The sequence below is a fragment of the Anser anser genome (genome assembly GCF_964211835.1).
Source record: "Anser anser genome assembly, chromosome: 7".
NCBI classification, from domain to species: Eukaryota; Metazoa; Chordata; class Aves; order Anseriformes; family Anatidae; genus Anser; species Anser anser.
The window spans coordinates 13,001,263-13,025,893 of NC_139727.1; the positions used below are offsets into that span (position 1 = coordinate 13,001,263).

The 24,631-nt window shown below is 37.4% G+C and overlaps 1 protein-coding gene across 22 annotated transcripts in view; it reads right to left on the reverse strand.

Annotated features, from left to right (window-relative positions):
- FAM13C (family with sequence similarity 13 member C) overlaps positions 1–24,631 on the reverse strand; it is a 133,753-nt gene that overhangs the window by 79,038 nt on the left and 30,084 nt on the right. For all 22 annotated transcript variants that reach the window (XM_083845251.1, XM_083845243.1, XM_083845250.1 and 19 more), the window contains one exon: positions 12,976–13,022. In XM_083845251.1, the coding sequence (XP_083701377.1) occupies positions 12,976–13,022 (47 nt within the window). The remainder of the gene's footprint in view (positions 1–12,975; positions 13,023–24,631) is intronic.

Sequence of the window (24,631 nt, forward strand, 5' to 3'; positions counted from 1 at the left end):
ACCTTGTCAGCAGGAATGTCTGAAAGTCTATCTGCCAAAGTTTTTTGTCCTGTCTACCAAGATTTAACAATATCACAACAAAACACACAAAATAAGAAGCCCCAAACAGACACAGTTGGATAAACCTACCCTTATACTCTGTCACATAATGAAAGGGAGACTCTAGAAGGAGTTCAGAGATCTCCCACAGTCAAAATGAAAGTTTTAGTTGAATTTTGAATTACCTGGTTATTGAATAACATAAAAGCCATCTCCTCAAAAGAAATCAAAATTCAACATGAACATTATTCTTTGAAGCAGGGAGTGAGAAAGAGCCCTAAGTGGAAGTCAGCAGCCAACTTAGGTGCCTGTGCTAACTTGGTAGTGTGAGCAGGATGTGAGGGGTGTTCCAGTAGCATTCTAGATGATAGAAAAAGCAGAAGACACCAAATGTGATTTCAAATGTCTATCCTAAAACAGTGTAATTAAGTAAAAATGTCAGCCTTCTCATAAAAATTGATTTATATGGATGCTGATATGAGAACTGCATAGCTAGAAATATTTCTAGCATGAATATCTCAGTATGATGGGCAGGTAATAAAGGAGCAAATAGTCATTTTGCCAATTTCAAATTGAACTGGGAGAGATTCCTGCTGATAAAATAAACCACCTAGAAGTCATTAACAAGTCATAAAGTTTCTCCAAAAGAAACTTTGTTCCTATCTCAAGTGTTGTCAGGGTGCTGCTTTCAAATAGCAGCTTTGTGAACCAGAGTAAAAAGTATGTTACTAGCACATGTTTGGCTTGTCACTCAATTGATACAAAAATACTTGTAGCCTGTCACAAAAAGTCAATTCATACAAGACAGTACAAGAACAAAATGTACAGATTCATATCCTGGTTATTTTCAAGTATTCCTAGCATAATTTTCCTGGGAACATGCAACCAGTTCTCCAGTGGTCACTGCTACAACCATAACAGAGCACGTAGATATAGCCAAGTTAATTTTAAACCAGATAGCTCAACTACAGGCATTTCTTACTTAGCCAGAGAGAGCCCAGAGCTCAGCATGGGCTCCATTCTCTCAGTATTTAAGCTCCTAATTTGATTTTTATAATCTACATGGAGCTCTAAGCTAAACTGATGTTAGTTCAGCTAACCTGAATTAATGTACCCAGAACCGTTCTTCTGCATACATTATAAAGCAGTTTCAGCTACCAGACTGCAGTAGACAAGCAGACATATAGAAATCTTTCAAACAAAAATACCAAACCACAAAAGCAAATCAAACCACTGATGCATAAGTATATAATAAATGAAATACTTTACTGCTTTAGAGGTGTATTTAAAAATGAACCTCTTTTTGGCACAGAACAGAGCAAATGCATTCAGAACGAAATGGACAGATGAAGTTATTTCAGAGACAGAGAATGAAGTGGGATGTTGATGTAACATTTGTAAGATTCTTGTATTTTCCTGGTGACCACTTCATAATATTTTCATTAGCCTGCCTCACACCTTTCAGCTCCACTGAAGGGAGACTAAACAAGCTGTCTGTCATATCAAAATATAAGGGATAAGTGTGCCGCCTCCCATCCTGGAGCTCGGACACAGACGGTCTGTATGCTTGCTGCACCTCTGGCTCCTGCAGTCCTACCCTGACTGCACCACAGCTTTGGCAGGAGCAAGGTGTAAATTTACTCCCTACTTGGCTACCCAACGATATGTCAGCTTCATTGCAAAATGACACTGTATTTTCTCTATGGTTTCGTGACACCTGAGACTGTAGTCTTTATATGGATATTATCCAGGAGTCCACCCACACTGTACTTTCACCATCTGCTTTCCCAGCATAACTATATTACACTTTTACAAGTCTCATAAACTCTTGTATGGTCTTTCTTGGTGCTCAGATGGGACCAGGCTTAAAATATTCTCGAAAAAACCCACAACATTCTAGAAAATTTTCCAATTTTAATTGTGTACAGCTTGTTCAAAATCCTGTTACCATCTTGCAGGGCAATCCCTGATCTTCTGAACAAATCTCTTAAAACAAAACAAAAGAAAAGCAAGAAACCATGATACAAATCATTCCCACAGGATTCTACAGACTACAAAGGGATACAGTTGTTTGAACAGATGAGGATATGGAAGTGCTTTTTCATATAAAATTGTGGTTTTGAAAAAAACACTACATTTTCTGCACCACAGAATTAAGAAAACCTAAAATATACACAGTTAAGAACAGAACTGGGGAGAAGAAGTGGGTTCTAACTACTCTGCTGAAAACTTCTGTCAATTTGCTTCTCTTAAGAGCAGATGGTGAAGGAGTTGTTGATTTGGTATTTTGAAGGGGGGGCAATGAAAAAAAAATGCATCAAGGATTTTACTGGAAAGACATTTTCCATGAGAAAACAGCTGCAGCATGCAGTTTTAATGAGATACTGTATCTGTGTCACCACATTATGTTTTTAAACTGCCAATGGTAAAGGATGAAAGCTGACAATTGTAAGAGCTCAGCTAAAACTTTTTCTTAGATTTTTTGTTTTGGTAAGGATACATAGTCATAAAACAGCAAAAATCCAACTACAGTCTGAATTTCAGTCAGCATATAGTCTTTCCTGTTAACAGTTTTGTACAGTCTCTAGAACAAGCAAGTGAAAAATGTAAGCAGCAGATTTCTCACAGCTTTCTCTGAAAGACAGCTAAGCTTTTTTCATGCTGAAACTAAAACCTAACAAGGTTGCACCATAATTTTTTTGTTTCATAGATATTTTTTACCTTGACAGCTCTAACATATTTGTTTATTTATTCTCACATTAAAAGAGTAAATGATCCAGACATCAGCCTTCTCGGAGTTACAAAAATATTTTTCAAAATCATCAAACACATCAAACGAATTAAATATCAAAATTGATTTAGAAACAACATTTCAGCAGTGTGATTGGAAGCTTGCTGGCTTTTGATGTAATAAGCCATATTTTCCTTTTATATTTGAAGTGTTCCACCTGCAGGCTATTAGATTTAGTTCGTTGCAGAGAAAGAGTCAAAAGAACTGATAAATAGAAAATACCAGCCTTTTTTGCCAGCCAACAGAAACATTGGAGGTGACACGCAAAGCTAGCCAATATGAAGTAGCTCAGCATGAATTTTCCATTAACTCAGGAATATGCTATTTATATGGAAAAGTACTGAACTTGAAATCTAGGATGAAAAATACTGCTGCTGACATATCCATTTCAACATACTACAATGAAACCATAGCAGGTTCAGAGAGTTTGTTTTCATGAAGGTTATAATGTGAAATGTAAGGTTATTCCTTCTGAATAACTCTAAACTCACTATATCCCCATTATTATTTGGAAAAATGTTGTATGTAACATATGTGATGTAAAAATGCCAAAGCTTTGGAAAGCCCTGAAGGGAAATGGAAAATTCTTTGGAAAACTAGCTGGCAAAGAAATGTCAGTTTCATTAAAAAAATAAATAAATGAATAAAAATCAGTATCCGAGAAAGTAATTCAGCAGTCACTGAAAAAAATGACAGCCTTAACTGTTAAACTGCAGATTGACCTACATATTCAAACACATACCTGGTCAAGCCCGAGGTAACAACAGCTTGTATACTGCCCACTGTATAGTATAGCAATTGTAACACAAATTTAGCAACCCCCTACTAAGTCAGTATATCATGCTTGGGAAAAAAAAGTAAAAAGGATGAAAGTAGTGTTCAAGATCATGGTGTTGTGCATAGTTTGATAAATAGATGCAAGGTGCAGTTATCTTTCAAAGTGTAAGAACAAAATAGCCAATATGTGTGTTTGTATAAAGTCAAAACTCTGCCTCAGTTTGCAAGGGGACTTTATAAAGCCAACAGCATGCTCCCAGTTATTCTGCCTGGGCAGTGCCACTGCCTGTACGCAGTGGGACAAGCAGAGCCCTACAGACTCTAAAACACTGCTAGGGGTTAAACCAAACCCTAGCTCCAGTCATGCCCAGACATTAGAGAAAGTTTTTGAAATTCCAGAGCCATGTTCCTAAGCACTGTTGGCTTTTGGTGCTGACTGTCACGGTGCTACCCAACAGAGAACCCCAGCAGGCGCCTGGAGGCACCATCCACATGTCCTATGTCTTCGTTAGCCACAGATGGACTGCATGAGATTTTTCTGACTGCTCTATGAGAAAAGTACCTGTGCCACTTCTGAGGCATGCAAAAATGAAATACCCAGAGTTTCCATTCCTTCCATAAAACAGTACCAAGCACTGCACCAAGAACTAGGGAAAACATTTAATTCTGCTTTCTTTCCTCAGCAGAAGAGTTTTCCTTTAAAAGGCTCCTACAAACCAGGATGAGGCTTTCCTTTCCTAGTAGCAATGTGGCTTAAGAAAAGGCAAATAGTTACAAACATTTCCCTTCATGACAAAATCCAAGCAGTGCACAAAATTGCCCTTCAAAAACAAAACCAAATCTTTTTTCCAGTTGCCAGTAGCCTCATATTGAAAAAGCTATCTGAAGGTCTACGGCTTTGTAAATTTATCTAACAACAAACTCTAATCAGAATAATACATTATGACTCAGATGTTCAACAGTATCCAGTTACACAGTTACTAATGAATTTCTGACATTGGCCATAAACAAGAATAAATTCACAGTTACCCAGAACATCAGCTGTCAGCTGTAATACTCGCAAAACACTTATCCACTATCAGAGAGCTGGCTAGAATCTTTTTCATTCTACACTCAATGAAGTGTCACCAAAACACCCTGTATTATCAGGAAGGAACACTCTGCAGAGGGATATGGGTCTTCCTAAAAGTTTTTATCAAGAAATCTTTTTGGATTAAAAACTCTTGTGGAACATGGTAAGAGGATGACCCAGAGTGATCTGAAAATAAAACATTCTGCAGTGAAACGAAGGGTACAGAACAGTCCCTCATGAATAAGGCAACCTCTTGGAGAGCTAAGAATTAACTACAAGGCAGCGAAACTAAGTTTCTGTTTTGAGAAGAACAGTGAGACACATCAGAAGAAGACAGATATATTTTAAAATCTAAAGCACAATCACAGAAACAGAGCTCAAATAACAGAAGGCAGAAGGGGAGAGGAAAAAGCATCATGACGTGAGGACCGCTGCCTGCTAGACCTGCTGCTGCAGGACGCTGACTGCAAGTGTCAGATGTGTGATATGCACAGCAGTACTTTTTTTTTTCTTAACAGAAAAAAAAAAGGTTTAAGTGCATATCACAGCACAAGCCTTTTTCTGTTCCCCTCAATTGTGACATTTGCAAAGACATTTTAGAGCACAGATCATGCACTGTACACCACACCTATTGAAACAGGTCCCTTTTCTTCATGTTAGGAGTTTGGATTTTACCAATGTTTTCCCTTATTCCTTTAACGTAAAAGCCTGTGGCACATGACAAGGGGGTATTGGGACATTTACTTAATAAGTAAATTCTCTCAGCCTTCTCTGCAGAATAAGAACATTGCTTTCAAGTCCTTTAAGTGGTAAAAGAAAAAGGATGCCCCGATACTTCGAAAGAGTATCTACAGCATCATCCCCAGTGGTTACATTAAAACCCCCAGAAATATTTTATCACAAGTGTTCAGAGGAATGCGTAGTGAAAACCAACAATAAATAATATTTTTGTTAGCAACCGAAATTTCACTACTACATAAAGAGCCAAAACTTACTTTAATTAATTCACTGAAGTTAACCGTAATTGAGTCTTCAGCTTAGAGGTAAACCAAAGCAAAACAGAGCATTTTAACCCCACATGCTGGAGATTCAGGGATGTTGAAATATTAGAACAAATTTATAATTATTACGAAATAAGGGAAAATCAGAGGCTTTGCATACTGCTAGTGGTTTATAAGTGCCTTCAAACTTGAGGTTCAGAATGCTTCATTAAACTTGACAATTAATTAGTGGGCCTGATGATCTCCTCTTTGGCAATCTGAAATGAGCAGGAACGCCTTTTCAGGCCACATCCATCCTCTCTGGAAACGTTTTGCAGGATGTTACAATAACTATCTAGCATTTCTGCTCTCTTGTGCTAAGAGGTTTTTTTTTTCACGTTTTCGTGTCATTACTCTCAGTTACTACATTATTCTGAAACAATTAAATAAAATTAAACAGCTGGATTGCCTATGGTATCAAAGAAAGCTTCAAGGGATATCAGGGAAATTCTTTCCCAACCTGCCACAATTCTGTCCCAATAATAAGGCAAGATCTGATCCAGATTTACATCATGGGCCAGTAGTCATGGAAAATAACATTACCACTGTTTTTATGATAAATCATATCCTCTAATTTTCAAATTCTCTTGACAGTCCTGCTGTGCCATAAACAGCATTAATGTCACACTAGAAGAAAACCACACATCCTAAGTGCCATTTCAGAGAAAGGTGTTCATAAAATTCATAATCTGCTATTTTCTAGGCTCAGCTCTTGTCAAAGGTATATCTGCAGAACAGTAACAAAGTCAACAGACAATAGAGGTCTTCAATATTTCTCAAAAGGAACAGATCCCAAAAAGCAAAACATATTTGACCATAAGAATAAAAACAAAAACCTAAAATATTCCACACTAACGATGTCATTTTATGAAAACATCTTTGCATACCACCTTTCCCATGAAGTTTGAGTACTAAAAAACCCACAAGATATTGAAGCTAGGGTAGGAAGCTAAGATAAATTCAATTAATTACAGAGTTCTGCTTTTCATTTCAGCAGCAAATAAAATCAGCTCTGAGACGCTTTCTTTCATACCCTTCCTGTGTGAAGAAAGATTTACTCATTAACTGCCTCTAAAGCTAAGGAACTGCTCCAAAAGGAGAGCCCAGGACGAGGCTGGATTACCACAGCTGCTTACACTGGCAGGCAGAGGTGCAGTAAGAGCAAGGAGCGCAGCCTGCACCGCTCTGCTCCCCATGCCTCTGCGCTGCCCATTAACACCAGAACATCTCTGTCCAAGAGCTCACCCACAGACAGCATATATTTACTGTACGTGCAAAAAGACAAGGCTATTTATATGTTTTGCATATGATTGAATTACACTATCACTACAGCACACAACAGCAACATTCTTTATAAAGCACCGACACATTTTATGATAATTAGAAAGCCCAATTAGCTGGCAATTCTCAAAACACAGGCAGATTTTGTTTGATGCAGCAATAGTTGAAAAGAGAAAAATTTAGAAGAAAGAAAGTCTTCATAGTATTTGAAGTTACAGACAGAACATAAATCTGTAACTTAAAGTATAATTATCATATGTTTGAAATGTGTTCTTAACAAGGGCTCTGACTTGGGAACGTGTTTCTTGACTCAGTTCTCCAGCATTTTTCCTCTCATTGAAATAACTGCCATATAGTTTCTCTGGAGAAGAATTTTGTCTTGAATTATCAAGAGCTAAGAGCAAATGCAACTCTGGCTTAGCAAGTTATATGCCATCATAAAACATTTCAGAATAGAAATACAATCAGCTACACTACTTTAGGTAAGGCTTAAATGAGAGACAGTTACTAACTACCTCGAGTTAGGAAAAAGCCCTGTTACCAAATGGTTCCGTGTGGTTTATCACTGTCACTGTTAAAGCCCAAGGTGATCACATTCAGTTCCCAGTCAAGATGCGTCACCAGCTGGATCCAGAAATGCAGCCTTGTTATTCCAGAGTAGCAAAGAAAGGTGCCAGCATTGAGATGCTGCAATTTAATGAGAGACAGACTGTGAAATTTGGAAGTAAAGCAAACCCAATCTCAGACTTGGGACAAACTCTGGATTTTGTAGCTCAGTACTGTCCCTATTGCAAATCGGACAGCCTTCTCCTTTTACATACACTGCCCAAAGCTCTTAATTTAAATAAACTGTATTTTCATAAGAAATCAATAAGGAAACAGTTTGTGTAATTCCAGTTCTTCAGCTCCACCCACACAGTTGATATGACTCATGATCCTCAAAGTTGTTTCAGCTTTCAAGGATATTAGGACTTGCCTCATTCATTTTACTGTAGCAGTAGTTATACTGAGATACAGACACCTGCTTTACAGCTGCGTGAAAAATAAGCTACTTGACAGCAAGTAAGGTAAAACTTTGCTTTGGCATAAATTCTGGAAAACTTCTTCCTCAGTCTGCCATGCTCCCTGAAGAAAGGGTGAAAAGTCAGCAAATTTTAATGACTGCTTTTAAGGGGAAATTAGGGAAATTTGAATAATTATACTTGCAGATTGAAATACAGTAACCTAAAGCTTCTGTAGAGATCTACTGTCAAACCCCCAAAGCTGAAAGGGAGCCCACTGAACTACAATTTATAATGACTGCCAACAGCACCTCCCAAGGATTTTGCACATGTCAGTTGTCATTGGATTTAATTTTACTGGTGACTGGATGAAAACTATTCACTTTCATTTGGAAAATACTCAAAAATTTTTTCCTCCTCCCCTCCCAAAGTGAAAGTTAAAAATGAAATCTTAATGTTTGGCACAATACCTACTTACAAAGAGTTTCAGTTACATAATTTATGGCTTCATTCTCATCAAATCCACTTGAAATATTCCCTGCTGCATACACTATATCGATGTATAGGACTCAAGAGTGCACGCACACACATGGACAGATACAGCAGGACTGACCTGGTTCTGGAAAGCAGATCACATTAGCTACAAACATTCATGATGATCCTTCCACATCTATTAGAGAAGATGTACCTGCATCCGCTTAGTCTGGATCTTTCCCTAAGTACCTACATACAATGCTCAAAATCACTGGACTAGCCTTCTCTTGACGAGCCTGACTGTGTGAACCTTTGCTCATCAATTTTGCCATCCTTGATCTTCAATTTTAATTGCTGTTTCATTTGCATATTTTATGAAGAGCATGTTAGAAGAGTAAAGGAGGGAAGTGAAACACCAGCCTTATGATCCTCTCCTTCAAAACACACTTTCATCCATTTCAAACTTTTTTTTGTGGACTTGCTAGTTCTATATCATTTTTGACAAAGCTATCTTGATAGGTGGGACTAAGTACATCAGTTTTACATTGCTAAAATTTTAAACTCTAAGCCTTCTGGCTACTTTGCACATCTTTTTCAAAAAGGTCATTGGAATTATATATACTGGGAGACATATAATGGATCTAGGCAGAACAAAACATCAGTCTCCCATAGCAATAACAGACCCATGATAGTTTTTGTGCCTACTAGATTCAACAGTATTTAGCATCATGTACAGTCAGACTAGTGACACTACACTGGTTATAGTGTGGTGCTCTGGGGTGTTCCTGAAGCTATCCTTGAATTCACCACGCACAGTTGGTAAATCTAGTTATATTTAACAATTAGCTTTTACATGAAAATAAATAACAACAAAAAAAGCCCAACAGAATGCATCTGCCAAAATCAATTATTCGCAAAAGAGAAATACCCCACAGTGTTTCTAGAATCCCATATATGCTAATGTCTGTCCCCAAGAAAGACACTTTATTTGCCCTTAATAACAAATGTACTTTAAAGGGACTAAAATTGCCTGGCTAAGCATACTGATAGGTGTCTGTCAAACATGTTTTTGTACATCAGATTCCTAAGCTGACAGGTTTGTATATGCATCAAGTTAAGCAACAGAAAATCAGTCAATAGCTATCTTGTGATAGCCTACTGAATTGCTTTAAAAGGGCATAATAGTAAACCAGCTAAATGAAAGACACCTCTGGTTACAGAAAATTAAAATACCATCAAAGTAAAGTAAATGAAAGTCTGTAGCTTGTTAACCAAAAGTGAGAGTCATCCTCACTTTTCCATTATAAAAGGAATTTGATAAAAGTTAAATAATCAGGAAAAGTTTTCATTCTAGAATATGATACAAAAATGCAGTAACTGAAAAAGGGAACCGCTATCCTGTTTTATCTGAGAATGCCTGAATTGCCAAAGAAACTAGCTCCACCATATAGATGTATTAAACAACAACTACTGTATTTAATGTCAGTGATGTTAAGGCAGGTGTGAGGTATTTAGTCTCACTAAGTTCAGAGCTAGACATGAATTTTGGCAAGCTGAAGTAGATTTACTGTCCTTTCCCAGTCACTTACTCTTGATAACACTTTCCTCTACTGATGTATATACTGAGAAACTGGGCAGCACTTAATTGTGCTTAGACTTAACAGAAAGGTGATTTTTTGCTAACAAAATACCAGTACTTTGATTCTGAATCAGTAAGCTTTACAGTACATCCAGCAGGTTTCTTAATTACAGTACCTATTCCCATCACAGCATACTGAGGCTATGGCTCTCTCCTACATATTTACTTCATGAATCTTTGTGCAGTACAGATCTTTTGGGTAGCAGACTGGCAGATTTGTGACCTTCTGATGGTGGTGGATAATTTTTTAAAACCAACAATGTTGCCCAATACAGGTAGTGCCCCTACTTGCCAGAAGTCTAGTCACTTCATTGAGGTGCTCCATTCTCTGTTTAGACAAGAATCTGCCAAGCTAACTCAAATGACCTGTTATGGGTAGTCCATCCTATTTTACCAGAAACAAATTGCTATGCATTTTCACTCCAGCAGAGCTGCAGTAACAAACAGTTGGGTTTACAGCTTTGTAAGTGGTACCCTTTACTGGCTTAAGGGTCTGTAAAGTGATTATTCAACTACATTCTCTTAATTTTGTTTGAACAAAAACAAAAAATTGAGGAAATTCATAACAGTAATTGGCCCACTTGCTGATACGTATTAAAAAAATAACAATGCACTGCTTCTGAGACAGGCATATTCAAAGTTGATTCTATGAAAAAAATTACTTGTTGCCGATCTTCACCAGATCTTGGCTGTAGAATAACGAACACCATTATTGCATACATTGTAGAATAATGAATACTGAGTTCAGTGAGACGGGTGAATCCAGCTGTCCCAAAGAAACACAAACTAGGTTTGAATTTGCTGCAGAAGTTTCATTTAGCAAAAAAAAAAAATCACATCAAATGTATTCACTAAAATATTTTGGATGAGTTTTGTTATTTTTGTTTTTTTTTTTAAACCAAAATTTATGACACAAACTCCAGATAGAAAATTTGACTTTAAATTCCCCTCCTTCCCCAGACTTTAACTGAAATTCCAGAGAAGAAAGTCCTAATTCCAGTAGAGTTGAAGCTGAGCCTTTCCAGTCTCCTTACTATTATGTTCTGCTGTTTATAAAACACATACATACATGTATGTATTTAATAAACAGTGGAACATACATGTGTTACATTTATTATGTAAACAGTGAAACACACATATATATCTATACATACATATATATACAAATACACAAATATACACACTTATTCATTGTAAATACTGAAATTCGTCTGTTTTGTAACATCCAAATCATCACTTACCAATGACTGTGTAAGACACAAAGGAGTTATACTCAGTGCAGTCAGAAAAAAACAATTGCCATTTGTTCCATTATGATCCAAAAACAGAGAAAAAATGTCCAGAATTGTTATTATCTACTGAACCCAACACTGAATCTCAGATTCAGATATGAGTTAGGTCTATATGCAAGTCTTCCACCAGGCCTAAACAATCAGCATGATTTAGAAGATACCCTCTCACAGAACAGGATTACTTCAAGCAGTGTTTGGCAATTTCTATAATGTTCAAGTCTCAACACCAGGAGGTACTACCTGCTGGCAAATAGAGATAGTAGCCTTTGAAATCTTCTCCCATGACTTTTGTCTCCCAAATGATATATTATAGTCTCTTATTGCTCTATGAGTATTTGATTAGCTTTTGGGAAATGCCAGCTTGTCTCTGCTTCAATAGCTTTGTCTAAAACCTTGAATTATCTTCCCTACTTCACTCAGAAAGCTATTTCCTAACTAATGCAGTTTATTAATGTTCTGCATTTCTGGCAAAGCAAGCAGAATTTTAAGTGGGATTAAGTAGCAGTGTCTGGTGTTCCAAAATATCTGGGAAATACTTAAAGTTGCTCTGAACTATAACAACTTTACCTCTGCTTTTTCACTGCAGAGCACAATTAACTTGGCATCCACTGCAGTGTTTCAGTGGAATCTCAGAACAAAACCCACAAAATCTGAAAGATGGGAACATGTACTATGATTTTCCAGTGATTGCTAGCTTAGTCCAAGTATAGTTATTGCAAAATGCAAAAAAGGGTGTGAAGGCATTACTATATTTTTAAGCCTTATAGGTAAAAAATATTCCCTTAAGAAATTTTTTGGCTAAGCTATGGTCCCGTGGTCAGACAGCCCCCAAGTCATATGCTGGAGAAATGATGCAAGAAAATCTAGTCTTGGGGCATAACAAAATACTGCTTGCTTACATAAACTTAAGTCTAGTAAAAGCCAAATCCTTCTGACAAACACAGCAAAGGATTTCAGCTTTGTTTATGCATCAGTTTTCCTCTCTCCACCAAATTTAACCATCTGCATAAGGCATAGTCGTTGACCACCCCACTCTGCTCCAAAAGTAAGCTATCAAGATGCTGATTTCACTGCCAACATCCTCCCCTTCCCAGGAGTAAGTGAACATAGTTATTTATATATTTATTCTGAACATATCTCAGCCTCTTGATGCAATACCACACCAGTGAAAAGCCATGAAACACTTTGTGAAACCAGGCCGTTCATGCTTGCACTTTAGGAAATCCTAACATGTGACCCGTGATATAGGCTCATACAGAGATATACCCGTGTACAAGCAGAATACAAAATTAGAGAAATACCAAATAATTAAAGAAATAAAGTTAAAGCACCCAAGAATCTAGAATACACATCTGTTTGGTGTCAGCGAGTGACTTTAGCCTGCTAGGCTATCTGTCTGTAGTTCATATACATTACCATTAAGATTTGAGAATTTTCATTTGGGGGGGGGGGGGGTTACTGCTCCAATAAACCAACTGTCATTACATTATAGATGTGTATTATATGGATTGGTAATGAGATATCAAAAGTTTCCATGGAGCCATTAAATAACAGGTGCTTTCATCCTACCTTAATAATGCAGATCTGTCTCTCTCCTCATCTTCTGTATTGTTCTTCTGCACCAAGAAAAGAAACAAAATGTACAAGACCGGGTTTCAGTTCAAGACAAGTTTGTCCGATGTTCTGTTGTGCTGTTCTTGTCAATTTTCATGAAAATTAATTATTTCATACACAATTCCAGTTTATTAAAGCATTTGTAATTTTCTTGTACTCAAGATTGCATGCTATCATTTTCCTATTTCTCAGCCCATGCAAGAGAGCTGGAAAAAAAAGACAATCCTAACAGAAACAGAGGAAAACCTGTTCTGTTTAAAGTATTAAAATAATACTTTAATGACCACTAAATTAGTGGCATCTTTCTGCATATAATAAAGCAATACATTAACTTAGTAGGAATAAACGAAAAGTGTACAAAAAATACCCAGACCATAAAACGTAACTGTATATAGCATCTCCTTAGAGAGGGGGGAAAAAAAGTAAGTCTGTTGATTGAGCAATAGTAGGCTTTTTTTTGTGTGCGTATGTGTGTTTGTTTGTTTTCCTGTTTTCAATTTTCAATGGTAATAAATCCAAACCAGTAGGGACACTTTATCTTAGATTCAAAAGAGTACTTTGTCCAAGCCCAAATTTTCTGACATTGCTGTAGCCTGCGTGCAGTCATCTCTGCTCCCAGAAGTCTTGGCTCTGCTGCTTTTCACACTAATCTAATGCATTACATATATTAAATCCCTTTTTGTTCAAGGAATCTGCAATTTTACACAATTTAAAAGCTATGATAACCCTATAATTGGTAAACAGTGTGGCAAACAGAAGATATAAATTTGAAACAGTAAGAATTGTTAGTTCAATAATGGGAAGCATCTATGGGAATACGGGAAACATCAATGTTGCCAAACTACAAAAATTCTCCCCAAACTACCTTGTACTTTTTACATTTAAGACAGAACTAGGGTTCAGCTGAAAAAAAAAAAATCTCAGCAGTACCATTTTCATTTATTTTAAGAGAAGAGAAAATAGAGTTTTCAATCAGATCTTGTGTTATCTGGACTCAACAGTTCATGATGTAGTAGGGAACTGGAAAAAAATATTTTTTACTTTGCTACACTTTTCACTTTTTATTCATCCCTTGTATTTTTTTCCTTCCACAGTGCAGGAATCAGGACACCACAAATATTCACCATTTTGCTGTGTACACATATAAGTGTTATCATAACTACCTCTGTCATGTAGTTATTCTGTAGTAATGAAATATCCATTATGTACTCAAACAGAGCTACCCAGGAAGAGCTTGTCACGCACAAAAAGTGCCAAGTAACCTTCTATTATGCCAAGTCTTTAAGCAACTTTATGATAATTACCATAAACATAGAAAACCTGTGATTTAAGCTCCAAGTGAGGAAAATGCTTATGCATATATTTAACTTTAAGAACCTAAATATGCTAAGCACTTGCTAAGTAGGTTGGCAAGCACTGGACTGTTTTGTTAAATAAAGCAAGATCTAATTCTTTAACACACAAACACACACATACAGAGCTGTCAGTGCCTGCCAAGAGGAATTTCATGCATAGCACTAAACTACACAATTTCCATTTATTTATCTTACTAATAGTAATAATGCTCAGGTGAAAAGGAAGGTGACGAGCTCAACAACACTTACATAAAATGGTTTATTATGTGAGAATACCAGCTTGGAGACCCAAGCCTTCTCACTTTCATTCTTGGCTTGAAAAATATAATTTTACAAAAATAAAGCTTTTAAAGAAACAGATTAATACAAATACGTCTTGAAATGAAAGACAATTAAGTATTTACTGCCACAATCAGTTGTCTCCAACTTTAATCTCAAAATGTATTAATGAAACTTCTGGACAGAATATTAAAAATCAGCAGGGGCTGAGATTTTAGTTTTAGCCATATTTTCTATCTCTTTCCAAGGCCTGAATAGGTAAATTTAGTTTTTCTGAAATTAGAATAGAACTTCTATTCTAATTAGAAATTAGAATAGAATTTGATACAGCCTGAGTTTATCTCAGTTGATAATTTGATGGCATGTTATCATTTTTAATTAGTTGAAATGTTTGTAAAAACACACACTAAAATTTTAAAATGTTTATTCATTTAAAAGAAACAGTTGTTTTCAACTCTAAACACCCCACTCGGTGAAAACAGGTATCATCCACTGCAGTAGCAAATAATTGTGAATTCAGCATTCCTCTACACTGACGAGCAGGAAGATAACACACTAAACTCCTAAAAACATTATATAAAGAACATAGCTAAATGTGGCTATCACATTCTCCCTTCCTCCCGCCCCCCCCCCCCCCCCCCCTTTTTTTTTTGGTTGTTCTGTTTGATCTGTATTAAAACCTTTGTTTGGATATATGTTGCCTTCTTACTCTGTACTTGTTTCTCTGCACAAACTTTCAGACCTGCAATATGAAACACTGCAATGCCACTTTGTTGTAGTGCTCAAAAAGCCACACAGGGAGGAAGTGTTTGTCCTGTTCAGTTATCGTTCAAGCTGGCCTGGAAATCAGCTTACTACCTACCTCAAATTCCAACTGACACATCTCCTCACAGGGCACAATTATTTTGGCACACTGCAAGCAAGCTAGACAAATATTTTGAAGACAAAGGAGTTCAAACATTTCCCTTTTAGTCTCTTTTCAAAAGTTCTTGCTAATACCTCAACTATAAGCTTCAGAACTGATTTGTCTTATTGTACTTGTTAGCACAATGTAACTGACTTTTTGGGGGCAAGGAGCAGAAAGAGGATGCATTTCATTACTAATCTGATTTCTGTGAAGCAGAAACATGGGCCATCGCAATAGTGTAGGGGCTGGTTTATTTTTGAACTGCGTATTGGGAAACTCTGATTTGGGAAGCCTCTAGCTAGGTGAAACATTAAGCCTGTTAGCAATAATCTAGTATCGGCTAGTTTAGGGGAGAGACATGGGAATGCTCTGGAAATAAATTTCATTGCATTAAAAAAAAAATCAAAAAAATCACACAGTACTTAGGAGTGGAAGTCACATACAGAAAAGAGGCTGGGATGGGAGTATGCTCCAAACCCACATATTTTGCAAGACCTAGCAAAGGCTGGCAATGTCCACCAATTTTTCCACCATCGAGAAACTCTTGAGCTACTTCTTGGAAAAAAAAAAATCCAAGAGAAGTTCTCTCTATTATCCTTCATAATGCCACAGTTAATTACCAAAATATCATGAGAGCCCATCAGTGCTCTCCACGCACGTAGGCAATGCTATCAAAATTCCTTCTTATAAGAAAATGCAGTTTTAACTTTCTGGGCATTTTAAACACCACCTTGATCATTTGACTTCAACTGCATGGCTGTATTTACATCTCCCTCCCCTATCCTAGTTCCTTAAGTTATCTTCTGGGTAAATCACATCACATCTCACATAGCTCGGGGAACCTGATACCTGTTTGTGAATGGAGTGCCAGACCAGCACTTTACAGAGAAAGTCGTCTCAGGAGACTAACTATCAACAGGGATGTTGACACTTCCCAGAAGAGCAGACCTGTTTGGTGGTGGACAGCAGGAACCAAAGGGAGCAATACAAAAGGCAGTTCCCAAGAAGCAAATACATTTTCAGTTACTCTTTTAACTTTCAACGGCATTAGAGAGTGAGACACTATTTCATTCTCTCTCTCTCTCTCTCTCTCTCTCTTTCTCTCTCTCACACACACACACGCATGCGTGCTCTTGGAACACATAGTATTATTCGGCAGATAAAAGAAAATGGGAAGTACATTTGCAGCTACTTGTTTCTATTTAAGTTAAATAACAGAGAGGGCAGAAGAGAGTTGGTCCCAGATGAAGGTATGTAGGGAAAAGCGCACTGCTATATTAAAGATGTGCTTTTAATTAACTTTTATCTGAATGATTATAATTAGGGATTTTACCACAGGTGTGCTTAGAATAAGGACCTTGTATTTCCTTGCGCAGTGCACACTCCCAGGAAATGGGCATTGGGACAATTTCTTTGTCTAACTACTTTCTCAATTATTTTTAAATGTATTGCTTTTTAATTGTTTTGTTACTGAGATTTTCTGCGTGCTTTTTTGGCCTTTTTCAGATTCCTACAGGCTTTTCCAGAACCTCAGAAATGTCTTTCAGGTGGCCAGGTGCAATACTGGGCACTTAACAAAATACAGGTTCTATTTCATTATGCTTGGATCCAGGAAAACCAGTTCATACAGAGAGTTATAAATTTATCTTTGGACTTGGGAATAAATGGCTCATTTTTGTCACTGGTGCTCCCCATATGGTCCTAATCTCCTTCAGCTTTGTTCTGCATTTATGAAGATTGATATCTCTTTTATTGCTGTATTTTTATGCAGGTCTTAGCAGATGATTTTGTTGCACATCAACTGTTGCAATGCATACTGAATATAAAACACTGAGTAGCTATCCTGATTTATTTGAAGACTAATTGTGCTGCTCAGTGCATTAACTAGTGATTCCTTGCTTTCCTGTTGACATTTCTACTGATAATGTAACAACGTATTGTGAACTGGCAATTAGAAAACATAGGCCAAGAGAAACAGGCTCCTGCTTCATCTGGGATGCAAAGATACATTGGGTCACATTTTTCCTGTGAGTTTTAAATTCATAGTTCAGCTTTTTATTAAAACAGAAAGACAGGGAGGGCTGAAGATAGGATTTCACAAAGGGAGAAGAATAATGCATGAAGCAGAAATATTTAACACAGAAAGTCCTGCCCTCTGTCACATTAGTTCTTGCCAGATCTGCAGCAGTATATAGAATGCAAGATTGTGTTCTGAAATTTTTCTTAGCTGTTATCTTATGGTCCATGGAATAACAAAAACCAAAAACCAACAACACAAGAATAAACAGGATTATTCATCTTTTTCTTATATTTCTGATGATATCTTTATGCTGAAATAATATTCTGCCAGATCCAGTCTCAGAGAAACCAAAAGGCCTCTGCAAGTAGTATCTCCTGAATCATGCAACAGTGTCAAATGGCACATACCTTGGTTTCAGCTTAACAGACAGAAGCTAACGTGCTATACCATGTTCACAGAGCTGTCAGTGTTCAGTCTAGCTAAGAAGCCATTAGGGAAGAGAGCTTCCCTCTTTTCCTCCATCAGTGCGCACCAGGGCAGTACTAGACAGATGGGTGCATGGGGGTATAGGGTCACCTGCACATGACACAAGATTGGAGACACTGACCTTTTAGCCACAAGTTCTCATTTATTCCTCATGCAATGTAAGAGTGCAAGAAAATTTGTAAAGGACGTTGTAGAAGTTATGACAGCAAAAACCTAATGCCATCTAATGCCTCCACTACAGCTTTTGCCAACAATCCCCAAATGAGGTAGTCTGTGTATGACCATTTATGACAGTTCAGCTGCTCCTTTTGCAACGTTAACTGAAATTTAATAGCAACTGATGCTAGAAAGCCAGTTATTGCTGAGTAAGTCACCTCAGCCACCTTATGCCTCTTAGTTTTTTCTTCTTACTTTAAGGAAATTGACAAAGAATTGAGGAAAAAATATTCCCATTCTGCCAGCATTTGGAAATAAATAAGGAAAAGGGAGACTAAGTTCCCATTTGGTACTCCTCTTTTCTTTCATTAGACTAACACTCCCCCACCTCCAAATTAAGTATCTGGCTGTAATTAGACAAAAATTAAGCCTTCTTTGAAATCAACTTTGGGATTTCTGTGTGTCAGTTTTCAAAGACAAGCAGAAATACTCTGTGTCTATTTGTTTAAACTTCTGTCCAGAATAAGACCTTGTTACTGTTGGCTCTTACCAAGAAAGCCTAGAGCATAAAGCAGCTTTTGCCAAGAAACACTGAGATTCTTCCTTGTAGAGTAATTCCCAAGCTTCTGACTGTCCTGTTCCCACAGCGCTTCATTAGCTGAAGAACTGAAGAAAATGGATTCTGTTTACGTAAGAACAGATATTAATAGAGTTCATGCTCATTTCCGTGGCATGCCATGCAAGGACATACAAAATGACCAGTTTACTTGACACAAGTGAAACTCTTCTGCTAAGTGGCCACTGGGGTAAGTAGGGTTAAGACAGAAAATAGAAATTTCACTGGGGATTGATTCTGGGGACACAAGAGGGAGGATAAAGAGATGGAAATCACATTAAAAGTAATTTCTAAGTCTCTATTCCAAGAATTTTTAAAGTTCAGCCCTGTAGAGCCTACACTCTACACACACATTTTAGCTGCGTTACCTTCCATCTTGCTCTGTGTGTACTAGAGGATGGTTGTATTTAGGTCACCAAACCAAAAAAAATGATACAGAACCCAAGAGCAGACCTGCTAAATGGATTGTCCCTACCTGTCCTCTCCATTCTCTGTGCATCTCCTTATTTCAATGGGGATAGTTGCCTGAGACATGCATGCACCATTTCACCAGCTCCCCTGCTTATCCAAAATCCTTTTTATGGTCAAGTTTCGCACCACCCTTTCTACAGAAATCATAAGAAATGATGGCTTGTGAAAAAGGCTTTTGCAATACAATCTACAGTACAGTAAAACAACCTGGCACATCACAGACTTGTAATGAGGCTTTTCTCTTTACTAATACTGCTAACAACTATATTTAACCAATGTAAAGCCCTCCACACACACACACATCCGGCTGTTCAGCTCATAGGCAAGACCTTTATTCTGAATACCCACAAAAACACTGCAAGCAGTGCTTTATGTAAATGAGGTGCTGTCACTGACTGGAAAATAGCTCGAGCAGACAGACGACTTGGAGACGTGGCAACTATCTGGCTTCTCAAGAATGACAGGAGCCAACAAATAATGCTTATTTTATACTCAAATCCCAATGAACTCCATCCCAAAGTAGGTGTTTTTAGAAGGTTTGAGGAAGGTCTCTATCACACACAGCTTTTCAGAATATACATTGACATACTGTAGGGCAATCCAGGAAACATACCTTGAGCCAGAGCTGGCAGGGAAATGCAGCTCTCTCTAACATGCAAACTCTCAGAGCTGCTAAAAAGGAAAGATGACATTTTGTGGAAGAGATTTAAGTTCCATGACAGGAAGTGCACTGTGTCACAGCAAGAGGTGCAAAATAGGTAACTAATGAAAAAGGACACGAGGGAAAAAAGAAAAAGAGAGTGAAAATGGAGCACTGCAAAACTGTCTACACTCTTTCAGGTCAATTCTGACAATACTATCACAATTTCTTCCTTTCCTAATCGATTTTCTTTGTTGTAAGAGTCAAAAAGAACAAAGTTTTCCACACAAATTCGCAGAGAAACTCTAGCAGTAAGGCTGAGACCAGAAAGGCTACCTTGGTTTACTCTCCTTAATTACATGACTTTTTTAATAAAGGCCCATCAATAAACACAGCACGTATTCAAAATTAAAAAAAAATAATAGAGAAGGAAAAAAAGTGAACCACATGAAAAATACTACACACATTTTAAAGGGTATTTGAAAAGCTTAAATGTTACAACAGGTATATTTAAGCTGTCTTCGGATGTTCATTATTTAAAAGCATGACTTAATGTGCACAAACATTTTGCAGTGAAGGCTGGTAAAATTTCACTTTGCCCTGCTCCCAGCCTCAGTCTGACTTTGTCCATTCACCAGTTTGTGGGCTGCCTCTAATGCTTCTAATGAGAACAGGATAGAAATAAATCTCTGGGCCAGCATTAACACAAGTATAGAAAGATCCCATAAGAGCAACAGTGCACAGAGTGTGTCCTATTCGCTGTCTTATCCCCTAAGCACAAGCAATGCAGAGCTGAGACAGAGAGCTTAACACAGAAATGGAAATACATGACTTTCTCTCTTCCTCCTGTTGTAATACATTTCTCCCCTCTTTTTGCGCATCAGAACAGTGGGGACTGCTTTTTTTATCATGAAGTTCTGAACTTACATCCATTTCTTATGGTAATTGCTGTTAACTAGCTACAATCTAGTCCATCCCCACTGAATGTAGAACAGCATCAGTAAGAACAGTGTGTTTTCACGGCCATCATCAATATGCTGAGAACCGAGTGGGGAAACAGACCTCTGAGATTTGGTTGCACTAGCTGAATGAGAGATGTTCTCTAGTTTTGATGAGAAATTCCATCAAGGACATAATAAATAATTCCAAGTAAAGTCTTATTGAACCTTGCGCACAGCCATACTCAGTTTCAACTTTGATAAACTGACATTTCTGACCTAAAAAGAGGCCTTGCTGAAAAGCCACCTATCTTTGACGCACACCAATCACATAAAAACCACACAGTAAGAGCACTGACCCAGCACAAGCTTACCAGATAGCAGCTATGCACTTCCATGTCTGTTTCACAAATGCAGAGGTGAAGAAGTCTCAGAAAGACTTCAGTGAAGCTAAGAGAGTTCATAAATAATCTGACTCCTCTAAGGAAAAAAAATCCTTAAGACTAATGACTCTTTCAGATACTTGAATGGCGCTGAAGACTGGAAAACATCAAATATAGTGGCAGTGAACAGAGAGAATCCATCCCTGTGGTATCACTACATGTTAGAGAGGAGCGTAAGCAGCTGGTAAAGGAAAAATTGAAAAAGGATACGGAAACATAGTATTAAAAAAATGCATACATCATATTGAACCATTAATTCAACTCCTGCAATGTGCTTGTGTCTGCCAGTGCTGCAGTTAATAGAGAGTCTATGAGACTCAGAATGCAATTAAGTCTTGGCGGAAGCACAGTTGGAGGCTGTGGCAGTTTCTATAGCAACGTGAAAGGCTCAAGACTAGTAACAGGAGATTAACTTAAAGGCAAGATAAGTACATAAATACAGCTCTCATTTACCATTTTCTCTGCTTCCAAATGGGCAACGTATTTTCCATTTAAACAATATAGACATGCAGTCAGATGTCCTACTTGTTATTAACTAGGGTAAAAATAACCTTTACAAACATCCTCTTAAAAATTTCTGACAACTTCACAGTCAGGGGATCCATCCAAACTTCCCTAATTAATTCAATCAAAATTGAAAGCACTGAACTTGAATGCTGCCAGAAGATTTAGAATGAGGCTTCAAGATATGGAACAAGACAGCGCGAATAAGAGTTTGCTGATGTCAATGCACGGTACGCTTATGAACAAATCCTCTTGACGCATTTTTATGGATTATGCTTCAGATCGGGTTTTAAGTCTCCAGAAGGGAAAGATAGAGTTTCTGTAAGCACCACAGATCTTTCCTTTTTTTTTTTTTTTTTAATTCTTTTTTAATACTCTGGTTTCAGTAAGAAAGGCAATACTGAAAAAACGTTATCCAATATTTGTCCTGGCTCTTAAGAGCCTTTAGTCAAAGGTTCAGCTGAGAATGCAGTCACCCTTTTGAACTCCTATCCATGCTACATACAAAAAAAAGCATGTGAAAGAGATTCCCTGACTACTTCCCTGCTGCAGCCAGTTGCTCTGATTTTTTTTCATAATTTAAAAGCAAATTAAAAACGCTTAAGATATTCAGGAACACACATCCATGAAACACAAATATATTCTTGCCCTGCCTTCTGTACCCTTTTCAATTGTGTAATGTAGAGCTAGCTCAGGCACCTTTGCACAGCATTGGGTTGTCCTTCACAGAATCTGTTAGCATCAGACTAATGAAAGAAAAATAGCACTGCTCCCCCAGTGAAATTATTAAGTACATAGTTAATTCACAATGTTTTCCAAGGATTACTGTGGAATATCTGTCTCAGATTACACAAATCTCATGGGCTGACCCAAAGAGTCAAAATCAGTCTTCGTATGGAATATATTACACAAACAGAATTTATTATACAAACAACTATCTGCCCAAAATTAACAGTCAACTTTCAATCAACTGGTGAAATGGGGAGAACAATACTTTCATTTGGGAAAACTCCAGATGTGCTACTACTTCTGGACTCACAGCCTGAGCTAACACAGCATCCCACATCTGATCCCCTACGCTTTTATTCAGAGCAACAGAGACAACCCAAATTACCTTTGGCATAAAGCAAATGGAGTTAATGGATCAGGAAACAAAATATTCAGAATTAGATAAAAGCTGTATCAACCTTTTCCTTCTTCCTTCTATGAAAAAAAAATGGAATGAAAATATTTTCTCTGCATAGATCTGCATTACTTAACTACATCTCTACCCATTACTGTTTACCTGAGGGTTTGTCATGTGTGCCACTAGACAGTTCTTCCTGGGACTCAGCCTGGATCCTTAGAACCTATTTCTTCAAAATGTTTTTTCAAATAAACTCTTAAGTGCCAGGAAAAATATTGGATAAAGGTTCTTCAATATTGTCTTTCTTCATCCCCCAAAATGCTCTTACGTCTAGTTCTAGCAGCTTTTACTAGACAGATTTCCCCTTTGAATACCCAACAACTATGCCTCCAAATTCTCATGTTTTTGCTTACATGGTAGCGCTTTTTTGGTTGAAATTTGATGAATTCTTGCCTATTTGAGGGAAAAAATGCAGATACCCTGTGAAAATTTCAAGAAGCGACCGTTATGCAATTCAGAATGTTTATTCCACTTCACCTGATATTCCAAGCTTCCTGTGATAATATCCAAGCACCACCTAGAGTAACGAGACTGGCATAGCATTACTCACAGTGAAACGTGTTCTCTTCTGCTACGGTGGGAGGTCACCTGCCACATGTGCAGAGCATAAGAAACCAGTAAGATGGGATTTTCTGTCAAGAGAATAATACCTTCTCCTTTACTTTACCATAAGTAAAACATTTCTTCTTGCAAAATGCCTTGAAAGCACTGTGTTCAGAAATAGTACTCTCTTCTCCACAAAATCATTCCCGAGTCAAAATTAGCTTTATCAGGGATCTCTGCCACATCAACTACACAACTCAGAGTAGACATGATACAGGAATAATCTTTTCATTGGCACAGCTAGGTGCTGATCCATCGAAGGCTTCTAACAGTTGGACTAAGGCCTTCAATCTCTACCCAAAGCAACTAACAGCCAGTGAAGAGTGTGAAATATACTAGAGTTTTCTCCAATATTTTCCCTTCTCAGAAAAAAATCCTCTGCAACAAGAGCTGTACTACCAGGCTGAGATGCATTAAGGTATGAAAGAAACTTTGCCACTCCTTTCTATTGCACCTCCATCAGTGCAATACCTGATTTCTAGATAGGCGACTTTTTGCTTTAGTATCATATTAGACAAAGGGGCAAAAGTTTAGCAGATGTGAAGTGGCTCAGTGATGAAAATTTCCTCCCTATTTGTTTTAATTTAGCAAGGAACAAGAAAGAAAAATAAAGAGTCTCTCTAAAGCCAACTGTTTGTTCTACTCTGTAATAGCAAGAGTTTCAGAGTATAAAATCATACTTTCGCACTTTCAAGAAAACTCTTGGTAGAGAATGGGAAAAAAATGTATATCTAAAGACCACATAGCAGCTTCCAGAATTAATATTTTGCTGAGTAGAAGAACTACAGAAGGGTAAGATGAGAACACCACTTTCAACTTCACAGAAATGATGTATGAGTTGATACTGAAGAATTAATTTATTCTTCTATTTTCCACTACTGATATTTCTTCCCTTTCGATTAAATAAAAAGCCACAACTAAAGACCATACAGGGACAGCAGCAGACCTTCAACTCCAAAGTTAACTTTAAAAAAGAGAAATCCCATGCTAAATAAAGATTTCAAAGG